Genomic DNA, 11,417 nt, shown 5'->3' with positions numbered 1-11,417 from the left:
GCCTACTATTCTGCAAAGCGTTTGTCATGCTAAAATTAATGTAAGCCTGAGTCAAATTCTGGACAAGACTTTCGATCATTATTACTCGCTTCAGCATTACGAAATTATATGATAAACTAGAACTTGCCCTCACTCTTGTCCTGGCACCTGGTCATTCCATGACATTTTGATTTCGTACCCTCAACAAAGGCAAATATTCGGAACGATCAGAAACATGTCAGAGGTACCTCTTAACAAACCAGAATTTACTCCGCCGCTGAACTAATCAACGGATTTGGCAGTCTGTACTCTTGAAATCAGCTGAGGATGGATCTCGTGTGTCTGGTGAATATGAAAAGCGCCATAATCGGTGTCCTCAAGATTCAGGGATGCTTATTGAGGGTCGAATACACTTGCCACTACGTCGTCCACGTCATGCGCCTCTGGTCTCCCGGAAATCCATTATTTACCTGTGCACTATCATACTCTTATCAACCGTCCTTGGCGTTCAGACGCTCTATATGGGGCAGAAGCTTCCAACTTCTCCTACAGGACGCGAATTTGGTGGGTGTGGAGATAGTGTAGCATCAGCAAGAGCTCTCGGCTGTCGTTTTGAGCCCATGTCCTGGCAATGGGTCCCAGAGGCATGCTATTATGCTGAGCTCATCGAGTCTTTCAAAGAAACAACGGAATGGCGCTTCTATGGAGACTATAAGCTGGAGTCAAAGGACGAGCTAGACTGTGCTGAGATTCTCGCTGGCGATCATGAGGTTGTCTACACATCTGACAAGTATCATCTTGTTCACTGTGCATATCAGTGGATCAAAGTGCATCAAGCTTGGGTCAACCAAAAACCAATTGATAACACTGCCATTGCACTGGGACACTCGAAACATTGTCTAATGAATGTCTTGAATCCTTACACAGGGAAGCTTGGAGCTGGTAATTGCACTGCGGATGGAATTTGCGTCACCAGGCTAAAAGCTAGTTTCGGTACTTGTGGGTTCTATTGAAGAGGATGGAAGATATGGTTTCATGAATGGAATGCGCTACAGACTTTAGATATGCAGTACTGGACTTCAGAGTTTGAATTCGGCAGAGGTAGAAAATCGAACACATCAATTTGTTTCTCTTGCTTCTCAATCTAAGTTGGTCACTACAGAGTTGTGACAGATTCGTCCGGCCAACCTCGAAGCTAATCGTCATCATTCGCAACCAGAACCCCCACAGGGAGAGACCTGAAGTGTTCTTCATTCTATCCCACAGTCCGGGTATTTCACCTTGATTCTAGTGTTGAAATCACTGAGTTCAAACCCTTCTCCCCTCGTCAGGAGCATTTTCCCACAGTGCTGAGTGTGAGAGAAAACTCCGATGTAACCATCTACAGCCCGCTTTCCTCCTCCCAAGAAAGCCCGATGCATCTTCTCCCACATGAAGACACAGTGCTGAACATGATACTCCCAACTGACGTATAGTCCATCCAGCTCTCCAGTCAGTGCGTCAGACTTGGCCACAGGCTGTGTTTTGTTGTGATCCAGAAACCACTCCCAGTTCGAGAGTTTGTCGAATCTTTGAGATAATTCTGCGTCGTAACATCGATTTGGTAACCAACAAAACGATATGATGTCAAATGTACAGCCCAGCGCCTTCGCCTCGGCTGGGGATGAGCCACAAGGGGACCTGAGAACATCTCGGTTGACATTCAAAAATGCACCAGTCTCCAACTCTGACTTGGTCGAAACATACTCGATGTGATGCCTATCGCTCAGCATGGTGAAGACGAAAATTCCAAGTGAGGTTGTGAAACAACAGATCGCTATGATGTAGTGCATCATAGTGTAATTCTGGGCTCGTTTCGGTAGTCTTTCGTTGGAGAGTTGATTGCGGCAGGTTTTCTGGTAGGACTCATCCCCGAAATCATCCACTTCCAAATCTGAGAAATTGGAAGGGAGTATTTGATTGACTTCATGAGGATACATGTCGGTGTCCATACTTTGGCGCAGATATGAGTGGAGAAGTTGTGGAAGTTCGACAAGAAGTTGAATGAAGTTGAGCGTAGCTCAGGAGCAGCCAGTTGAATGTGGCTCAGTATAAGAACCGAAGACAGCACTCAGATACAGAATTCCGCAAGAACTGACCTCATGTTAAGGGGAGTCTCCTAGACCCTGAAATTCAAGCTTTCCAGGGTTCTGGGCAAATGCTCCGTTTCCAGCAAACGTGGGTCCCGGAAGCGTGCCGCATGTCAGCATGCAATCGTTGTGCAGCCACCGGCAATGCAACCTCGACAACATGCAGATAACCGACAGTCGTTCTACCTCGAATGTGAATCGTATGCATCCTTTTGTGGAAACTTGCATCATATATCCAACGACAATTGCCTCTTGCTTACTGCGATCAATCAAGTGATACGATGTCCGTCAGATCATTACTATTACTGGCAATTTAAGAATGCTGGATAACATGCATTGACAGCACATACAGTCAGTCTTTTTTCGAAATGTCTAAGTTACGTGATCAACATAATATACGATTGCAGCCGCGGCCGATTTATTCAGTCATTGATCGTCATCTTGTGGACCTGCCTCATATCGGTATACGAGGTGCAGAGCCTACCACATCGGGAAGGTAGCTTGATATCAACTTCGTGCGAAGGCACTGCCAATAGCAAGCTGTTATCATGTGGAGCTTTCTACTCTTCTCGAACAGCCATCACTAGGTGGGCAAAAGCCTCTTCCAGATCTTAGATTTTGTCCGTGGCCGACGTTCTCCTTTATTCTTCCTCTGGTTGATCTCCAAGAAAACCTCTGTAAACTACGATCATGGCTTTCAGTTGGCTGCCCCGGAGTCAAAAGACTTCGACTTATCGACTCGTTAGTGAAGACGCGTCCTTGGAAGAATCGAAGTCCTTTCTTGAAGAGTCATCAAAAATCGAGAGGCAGCCTGCTTCTCGGCGATCTCAACTTACTCTCCATATCTTATATGGAATTTCTACTATCTTTGTGATATCGGCACTTATTTTGACATTCGCATTCAACTTCAGTATTGTCAGAAGGGGAGGTTCACAAACATTGCTCCCCCAGCCTCCGTATGGTAACCCGATCAAGAATGGTAATCACACACTGTTACTCCCTATCTCTGCATGAAATGGAAGAAAAGCCTAATTTTATTCAGTACCATGGGAACTAAAGAAGTTCGGCCCATCTGAGATATTCACGGAACGGCAAAGTGAACGAAGCGATGCTGCTTGGATGGCTCTGGCAGGTCGTAAGTGGCTCTTTAAAGTTTCGGAGTCAATATGAGGACCGATCTAACTTACACTTTATGCAGCCACAAAGAATGCACAAGGTTTCATCTACATCCCTAATGCCCGAGAGCTAAATCTGCCACCTGGCTCTCAAAAGTCAGACGGCTCCGGAGAGCTCTACGGTATCAGCATGTTCCATCAAATCCACTGTTTGGTCAGTCCGAACTCAGAATCATAATAATCTCAAAAACTCATTTACTGATGTAACTCAGGCTGCCATTCGGCACGTTTTCTGGCAACTCATGGATGGGAAGCTTGACCCCAAGGAATTTGAAGCTTCAGATGGGGACACTACTTCTCCAAATTACGTTCCCCATGACCATGGTCTCTGGCATATCAAACATTGCTTCAATTACGTTCGCCACGCTTTACAGTGTGCTGGTGACACGACGATCGAGATACCAACCTTGTTCAACGGGCATACCGTCTTCCTTGGCTGGAATACGACACATCAGTGTCGGAATTATGAGACAGTGTGGGATTATACTTTGAAGCACTCCTGAGTTAGAGTGGGAGTGGAGTGGATTTGGGCGGAGGATGAAATCTCAAATAGGAGATTGGAAGTTTGCTCCAGGAACTCCTCTTGAATATGTGAACAAGAGAGGTTGATGATGCTTCACGTTGACTGAGGTTTGAAATAGTAAAAACCTATTAATGCAACCCACGTGAAAGCTTTTCAGTCTTTAGCACTACTAAAGGCTCATGGCTTGTAATTGCAAGCTAACTTTCAATGCCAAGCAAGATGTTTGCCCACCTCGGCTCACGTTTAAGCAAGCAAGCACATCTCATGAACCTCTTCAAAAGGTCTAAATAATCATCGTATATCTGCCAATCTACGGTTGTTTACACCGAAGAGAACAGTTTTGTTCATTATTCAACATGGAGACTATTCGCCATAATTCTTGTTCCTATGATCGTCAGACCCTAAATCCGACATGCGGCTCTCGCAAAACTCTTACTCACTTCATATTTCCAAAGCTGCCCCAGAATTCTGGTTTCCCCTGTGGGTACCACACACATTCAAGGAAGCCTGCTTCCGTCATAGCAGAGCTGCTGACCCATACCTCGTTCATATGCACTTCGGCTTATGGGTTGCATATGTCCAACACATACCTCATATCAGCCAGATAATGCTGCATGCAGTACTACAGCTGCTCTCCCAGCGGCGGCGAGACCAGTAAGACATGAGAAGCTTATCCGCAAGCTATGATCTGCATTCAATTTCAAAGAATAATCCCTGGACCTTGCAGCTGGAAGGTGTGCGCATCTCTCGCTGGTTTTGGAACAGTGCATCCCCCCACTTGGTAATAGGCTATCTACATACAATGTAACGAACGATACCTTCCTAATCAGGAATCTCGATAGTGTTTGCAGCAGTGTTATGTGTGGTTCATGGAAGAAGACATCCATATCATCAAGCCAGCTCAAGAAGTCACAAGTTATTGCCCCTTTACCTATATATCATTGCTTGAAGCCCTCTAGACATCCTTCATCCCCCCATCCATTCCAACAGTCCTGGACCCTCAAAATTCGTTCATCCAACTGCCATCATGAAGTTCACATACGCACTCTCTATTGTTGCACTATGTGCCAGTGTCTCCTTTGCGGCTCCAGCACCGGTGGCACCATTGCCAGATTATGACCTCGGTAGGAGAAATCTCTGCTTTAGGAAAGGTGAGATGCTGATCCTTAGTGTAGCCAAACGTGAGGAAGCCATCAATTGGATCAAACGCAACCCAGAGGAAGCTATCAATTGGATCAAGCGTAGCCCAGAGGAGGCTATCAACTGGATCAAGCGTAGCCCAGAGGAGGCTATCAATTGGATCAAACGAAGCCCAGAGGAGGCTATCAACTGGATCAAGCGAGAGCCTGAAGAGGCTATCAAATGGATCTGAGTGACAGGTTACGGCAGTCCTCTTTTCCAACGGTGCTTGGATAGTGAGTTACATGATCGGGATGAGTGGAGCTTTGTGGGAAGAGTCGTGGAAAGTCGCATGACAGACTGGACCCACATTGGATAGCACGTTCTCGTAAAGGATTAAAATACATTCCTTCTTGGGGTCAGAACTACTTTCTTTCACCAATTATCCGAAAATGCCGTTTTGCCAGTGATTGTCAGTATTCACCAACCATTCCACAACTTTTTGCGTATGCGAAACATAATGTCCGCTTGTTCAGATCCGTCCAGGAGCAAAATCAGTACTCCGCATCTTTTAAACCATTTACGGGGTGTGCACATGTCTTTCTGGATATAATTTTAGTGTCAAGAGGGCCGGAAGTGCAATTTTGACGGGGCTAGGCACTTACTCTCTTGTCACTAAATGAGGTACACGCATTGAAGGTGGATTTTTCACTTGTTGCATTCCTTGGGGTATGAGTGAATTTCGAATTGCCTACCTTGCTCGTTGCAGCTAATGTGCAAAACGATAGTTTCAGTAAGAATATGTCACGATACATCATTCCAAGTTCAAAGGACGTGGACACCAAGCACGTAGCGATGTCATACATATACTCATAGACCGGGATAATCGAGCTCATAAGCGTCGAGTTTCGGACTAGGGCGACATCTTCGCTGATAGCTAGGCCTCTATATCCAAGCACGTCAGTCATATTGGAACCCCCAGACTATTCTTGCTCGTAGCGGTTCAAGTCTCTTGTTTGGCAACGCTATATAGTCACACCGAGCGGCATTTGTAGGATAACTTCAAACCCAGAAGACATTCCTTAACGTTCCTAATTCCAGGGGCAGAACAGATCATGTATCAATTGTATTGAAACAGGTGCAAGCCGCCAGTATTTCCACATCACTCACGTGATGGGCGTACCGAAATCCTCCAGCTGCTTTCATGTCTTGCATCAAGGAAGAAGAGAATGGAGACTCATTATGTCGTACAGGTAGCTAACATCGCTTGGGATTCTTCACACCATACTCGCTAATCTCTCCAGTCAATATCTTTGCTCTTGCTGTTGCTCTTGTGACAGCAGCACTCGATCATACCTACTCATCTTCACTCCGGACGCGCATCTTACTTCAGGTCAGTGCGCGTGTTCTCCTTTTCATCTCGGAATCCCTCGAGAGCAACAGACCTGACCTCGACGGCGTTGTTTGGCTCAAGAAATTCATTGACAAACTCAGTAAGGGCGACATCACTTCCCCTGTTTGCGATGATTCCGATTGCTGCTGGAAGAAATTCATCACGCTCACTGATACGTGAACGAAAGCGCGTTTGACCAGCTTTAAAACCCTGTTAATGGGTGTTCGGCGTTTTTGCTAGCGGGGAAGTGAATGCTTGCTTACCAGGAACTATAAGTTCAGGGGCTCCAGCATAGGGTGAGAGATTGTAAAAGAAGAAACCGATGCCAGTGAACTTTTGTGCAGACTCGCGATATTTGTCTCTGTACTCAGGCTCTCCGTTGCTCCAAGGTATCACCATGATCGTGTCAATACAACCGGTAGTGTCGGACGAAGGGATGACGTTATTCTCCCACCAAGAGCTGAATATGCGCAGTCGCTTGGTGCCTTCCTTTTGCTGTTCCTTGGTAACAGTCGGTAGATAGTCTCTGTCAAACCAACAGTTAGATCAGTACGATAGCTACGTGCAGGGTTTCGTCTTGCCTCTTGAACTGCAATTGGGGATTCACGGATGCTGCTTGTCCGAACTTCTCCGCGTAGTCCTCGAAGAACTGTTTCATAAACCCAGTCCACTGGTCGGGGTTTGCGACCCATTCAAAAACGTGCTCAAAGTATTGTGCTAGACTGAGGTTGGTCTTGACAGGATTGGTCTTCCGCCACACATCTTCCAAATCAATGCGAAATCGCTTCACGCCAAGATGTGACTCCAGTGCTGCGACAAATCGTTCGAAGACTTCTTGAGACTCACCATGACTAACAGGCCAATAGTTTACTGGGTACAAAATCTTCGCTGGCCTCTGAATCTCACGTTAGTATTTAAATTCGTAGGTTGAAGTGGAGAGAAAAGACTACCGTCTCGCAAGTGGAGCCTGAGCCAATCTCTGGCCCATAAAGCGCCTTTGCAAGCTTCGTGAAAGCTGCCGCATCGCGAGCAAATCCTCCTACTGTATCAAACTTACTGGGAGACAATTTAGCTTGATATACTCCCGAGCTGTGATCTCTAAACTCACTCTGAATAGGGAATGATGCCCTCAAAATTGGCAGTGTCAATAGAAGGTCGCATGCCAAAAATACCCTGTACTGTAGCAGGCGCACGAGTACTCCCAAGAGCTGTTGACACGTAAGCAAGAATAACATGAAGAAAGTGTTAAATGCGTACTATCAGTGCCTATTGTGAAATCAAGCCATTCGTAGCTTGCGATTGCGGCTGCACTCCCCGCGCTGCTTCCACTCGGCCCCTGATATCCATCGGCTCGAGGGTTGAAAGGAGCGTGATAATCCACATAGTCACATGTCGCCCACTCCGAATCCGCGAACTGTGTAGTCTTCATCTTGCCAACGACGACCATGCCAAGCTTCAAAAGTCTCTGAACGACTGCCGCATTTCGATCCCGAGGCCCGTAGAGCGCAGTGTACGAAAGGAACGAAGCTCCAGTTCGAAGTCCTTTCAGATCGATGATGTCTTTTATCCCTAAGCGGAGGCCTGCATAAGGTTGCTCGTCCGTCTTCGTGAAATACAGACGAGACGGCACTGCAACTGTAAGAGCAGAAGGATATGTTTCTCCATACGCAGCCGCATCGAGGGATTTGTAACTAGAGCAGTTGTAAAAATATGTTTTACCAGGAAGTGCAGAAGACTTACTGAAAGGGATCATGGGTGGGAACTGTGGCCACGATGAAAGATTCAGAGGTATCTGGGTACAAACGATACGCTTGATGGAGTTTCCCTCGATCCAAGAAGTACGGGCCTTCTGGATACTTCTTGGACTTCGTGAGAACCTGGCTGTAGTATATGTTGCGGGTGCCCAAAAGTGACAGGAATTGCTGAGTATCTGGCCGAACACTGGATACGCCACCGTTTGTCTGAATCACGATATTTCTCAGAAATGCTTTCGACCAAACATCATCAGAACGTCCGAACCTGGTGATGATTTCGTCGAGAGAATCTGGGCACATGTGGGCGCTTCCAACCTCTATCACTGTGCAAGGTTCATGCATTTGGTCCATGCCGAAATTGTTGTCAATCTACACTGGAGTGTCAGCACAGCTTCCTCAAGAAATATACAAATGAGTTGAGAAAAATCAAGAAGGGAACTTCAGCTGTACCTCTGGAACGTCATACATGTAATAGGCAATATCGCCCAATCGAATGACGGTCGAGCCCGATATCTGTTCTCTTAAGGCCCCAGAAAAGCTGATCAGAGTAGCCGTCACCAGTAGAAAGGTTGGAAAGATTCGTGCCTTCATGATTGTCTGCTGGCTGAGGTTTCAAGGTCCAAGGAGGCAGAGGTAGAGGAAGAGTCGTGAAGTGGTGGTGTACTGAACGCTACCAGCACAGCAGTCACGCAAGGCAGCGAGAGAGCGGGTTTTCATCAGAATTGCATGGTACACCGAGAGACTGTGAATATGGTGGGGCTTGATATTAAAGAATGAATAGCGTTTGTCGTCGAAAGTATCAATATGTTACCGCTTTGAGACAAGCGGCAAGATGCCAAGGCTTCTGTGGAACGACACCTCTCTCTGAATACTCCTCTCGAAGCGGACCAACACAACAACTGCTTCTCTTCCTCTACTTTTCAGATTCGAAAACTCCAAATTTTCAATCCACCCGTACCTCAAATTTGTGTCGATCAGTTCGTTACATAATTCTCAACGATCCTGCACGGCCTCGGTCACGGTTACCCCTCTGTTTAATAAATAGCCTCAACCCCTTCAAAAGTCCATCATAAGATAACAAACTCTACCACCACCACCACCACCACAAAAACAACAACAACAGACGATCAACATGGTTTCCTCACTAGCCAGAACACTACTTTATGTAGCAGCAGCTGCCAGCTCGACGACTGCTCTGGGCCATACGAAGATGGGTTATGATCTCGTCTTTCCAGCACTGAAGAAGTTAGGCGTTAAAGATAAAGGGGCTATTTCCGCGAGGATTGGATGGTTGGAAGTCAACCAAGGCTTTGTGATATTGTGTAAGTCATTTTACTTCTAAAAGTGGTCTTCCACTCTACCCATTCCTCAATCATTATGCTTCAGGGCTCTGCTCGAAGGAAAGGATGCCTGCCCACGTGACCAAAATGCTGATGAAATTGGACCAGCTATTTTCTGCCTCAAATGGGCTCAATTTGGTATTACGGATATCTACGATAAGGCTTTTGCTGGTTTCTATTGCGCCTGCCAGTTTTATTGGGGATGGTGCTATTTACAGGCGGGCATCAAGGAGCCTGTCATTCCTCTGTGGGGTATCCCGGCGTTGGTTGGCTTGAGCCAGGTGGTTTAAGTTCGTGAGGACTTGTGGGCTTTTGGAGGATAGGAATTGTACTTCTTGTGCGCATTTGTGCATTTGGTAATTCTAGGTTGGTGCGGATCTCCCTTGTAAAAGCTTTTGTATTGACATGAAGAATTATTGTCTTCCACATTACAAGGTCGAATGGAATGCACACCATGTCTGCTGCCCTTGGGACTTCTTTCCGTTCATTTTTGCCTCAACTCCTTGCTCCAATTCTCCTAAGAACTGCTTGATCCTGAATAACAGATTGTCCGATACAAAGCAAGGTTTGACTGTGACATCAGAATACGAAATTGTGATCGAATTAGAGTATTATGTCAGCGGCCTCGCTCGCCAACTCTTCATCAGACAGGGAATAATGATACTGAGATGCACAATAGACTATAAGGGAAAGACAGAAACAAACAGTCGGACTATAGATACGTTGACATGATGCACTGGAATATCCCCATGATCAACTACGTGGAATCACATTCATTGACCAGCTTACTCCTGCCTTGTTGTCATCCTGTTCTTATGCAAACCGACGAGCTTCGGGTGAAGATAGTTATTACATGATACTTGTATTGTTTGACTGGCGTGCTATTATTTTCCGTCCCAGCAACATTTCGCCCCTAAAATCAGAAGGCGCCAACTTGGAGTCAGAACCGCGTAAGCTACCAAGCTTTAAGATTGAACTGCTGCACTATCTCAAGCCCATTCAACCCAACAACACCGTTTCTCCATCCAACCACCTCCCCACACGACTTCTCCTCCGGAAGAAAAAAAACCCACAGCAATATATTCAGTCTCAACGCAAAGAAAGGAAAAAATACCAACCAGCCTTTCCCGGTCCTCCACCCATACTCAAGCTCCTGCTCCAACACCGGCTATGCATAATCCACCCAAACAGAAACGAAAATCTAGTCACAATTCCCCCAGGTACCCCTCAAAGCTTAAATCGCATTTCCTGTCTCAGAATACAATGCCGAGTATGTAAAAAGGATATCAAGATGAAAGAGAAAGACATGACCTCTTCTAAGATTACTTGTCCGAAATGTAAGTAGGACAGGTAGAAAGGGAAAGCAGCTCATGCTGTTACTTACATGAAAATCAAGGAAGCTGCGGGTAAGCTTTCCGATGCTGTGTGACGGTTTGAGAAAGCGTTGTGATATTGTATTAGCTCGATACTATGGTGTTGGTGGTGGTGGTGGTATTGCATCTCAAATAGAGGAATTCTCTGGTATTCCAGATTTATTTCCCAGCAGCTACTTGATAGTTGGTTCCGTGATTTCAATCTATCGAAAACACAATTCCCCACTCCCAAATCCCAACCCCCAAACCCCTTCCCACCTCACAACTCCTAGCCGCAACGTAAATCCCATACCAACACATGTTACACATCCCCATCCCCATCCCCATCCCTCAAAATTTCTCCAAAAGGTGACCTTCCACCTTTCCCTTTCTCTTTCCCCACCTCACAACATTCAATATCCCATCTCAACCGGATCAATCGGAAAGAAATATCCATTCATCCCCTTCATCCACCGAAATAAAACACTATCTCCTATACTCACCCACCTTCCACGTCACGGTGAGGCCCCTTCAAAACCATGATGTGACAAGACAAGCTCCTGGTTTCTAACAGTTTGCGGAGCTAAATCGCTTCTCGGTCGGATTTCATCCACCTCACCGCGATTAGGTCTGAGAGTTTTGCTTGTCCCTGC

The 11,417-nt window shown here is 46.2% G+C and overlaps 6 protein-coding genes across 6 annotated transcripts; 4 read left to right on the top strand and 2 right to left on the bottom strand.

The window, feature by feature from the left end:
• Positions 1-368: 368 nt before the first annotated feature.
• On the top strand, positions 369-992 carry ONS95_014457 (uncharacterized protein; the record flags this gene model as incomplete). Its single annotated transcript, XM_058508108.1, has 1 exon — positions 369-992. One exon carries the CDS (start codon positions 369-371, stop codon positions 990-992), a length of 624 nt encoding a protein of 207 aa, XP_058355788.1.
• A 104-nt stretch (positions 993-1,096) lies between these two features.
• ONS95_014456 (uncharacterized protein) lies at positions 1,097-2,162 on the bottom strand. Its single transcript, XM_058508107.1, has one exon. It carries the CDS (start codon positions 1,968-1,970, stop codon positions 1,230-1,232), a length of 741 nt encoding a protein of 246 aa, XP_058355787.1. The 5' UTR covers positions 1,971-2,162; the 3' UTR covers positions 1,097-1,229.
• A 303-nt stretch (positions 2,163-2,465) lies between these two features.
• Positions 2,466-4,076, top strand: ONS95_014455 (uncharacterized protein). Its single transcript, XM_058508106.1, has 4 exons — positions 2,466-3,087; positions 3,151-3,243; positions 3,307-3,437; positions 3,496-4,076. The coding sequence occupies exons 1-4, from the start codon at positions 2,799-2,801 to the stop codon at positions 3,784-3,786; spliced, it is 804 nt and encodes a 267-aa protein (XP_058355786.1). The 5' UTR covers positions 2,466-2,798; the 3' UTR covers positions 3,787-4,076.
• A 664-nt stretch (positions 4,077-4,740) lies between these two features.
• On the top strand, positions 4,741-5,472 carry ONS95_014454 (uncharacterized protein). Its single transcript, XM_058508105.1, has 2 exons — positions 4,741-4,930; positions 4,982-5,472. Exons 1-2 carry the CDS (start codon positions 4,834-4,836, stop codon positions 5,176-5,178), a joined length of 294 nt encoding a protein of 97 aa, XP_058355785.1. The 5' UTR covers positions 4,741-4,833; the 3' UTR covers positions 5,179-5,472.
• Positions 5,473-6,023: 551 nt separating this feature from the next.
• ONS95_014453 (uncharacterized protein) lies at positions 6,024-8,663 on the bottom strand (the record flags this gene model as incomplete). Its single annotated transcript, XM_058508104.1, has 7 exons — positions 6,024-6,844; positions 6,900-7,213; positions 7,269-7,374; positions 7,427-7,526; positions 7,576-8,009; positions 8,059-8,441; positions 8,523-8,663. The coding sequence occupies 7 exons, from the start codon at positions 8,661-8,663 to the stop codon at positions 6,532-6,534; spliced, it is 1,791 nt and encodes a 596-aa protein (XP_058355784.1). The 3' UTR covers positions 6,024-6,531.
• A 541-nt stretch (positions 8,664-9,204) lies between these two features.
• On the top strand, positions 9,205-9,702 carry ONS95_014452 (uncharacterized protein; the record flags this gene model as incomplete). The annotated part of the gene is made up of 2 exons (XM_058508103.1): positions 9,205-9,394; positions 9,521-9,702. The coding sequence occupies 2 exons, from the start codon at positions 9,205-9,207 to the stop codon at positions 9,700-9,702; spliced, it is 372 nt and encodes a 123-aa protein (XP_058355783.1).
• Between the last annotated feature and the right edge of the window lie 1,715 nt (positions 9,703-11,417).

Source organism: Cadophora gregata (assembly GCF_030347475.1).
Source record: "Cadophora gregata isolate MNR1 chromosome Unknown scaffold_9, whole genome shotgun sequence".
Classification (NCBI taxonomy): domain Eukaryota; kingdom Fungi; phylum Ascomycota; class Leotiomycetes; order Helotiales; family Ploettnerulaceae; genus Cadophora; species Cadophora gregata.
Note: the sequence above shows the minus strand (reverse complement) of the source record. Positions and strands in the feature narration are given on the sequence as shown.

Bases quoted from the DNA above. Each gene is read 5' to 3' on its own strand.
- ONS95_014456 (XM_058508107.1), bottom strand. From the start codon at position 1,970: ATGGACACCGACATGTATCCTCATGAAGTCAATCAAATACTCCCTTCC.
- ONS95_014455 (XM_058508106.1), top strand. From the start codon at position 2,799: ATGGCTTTCAGTTGGCTGCCCCGGAGTCAAAAGACTTCGACTTATCGA. The intron at 3,088-3,150 runs GTAATCACACAC...AATTTTATTCAG, and splicing joins TGGTAACCCGATCAAGAATG to TACCATGGGAACTAAAGAAG. The intron at 3,438-3,495 runs GTCAGTCCGAAC...GATGTAACTCAG, and splicing joins TCCATCAAATCCACTGTTTG to GCTGCCATTCGGCACGTTTT.
- ONS95_014454 (XM_058508105.1), top strand. From the start codon at position 4,834: ATGAAGTTCACATACGCACTCTCTATTGTTGCACTATGTGCCAGTGTC. The intron at 4,931-4,981 runs GTAGGAGAAATC...TCCTTAGTGTAG, and splicing joins ATTGCCAGATTATGACCTCG to CCAAACGTGAGGAAGCCATC.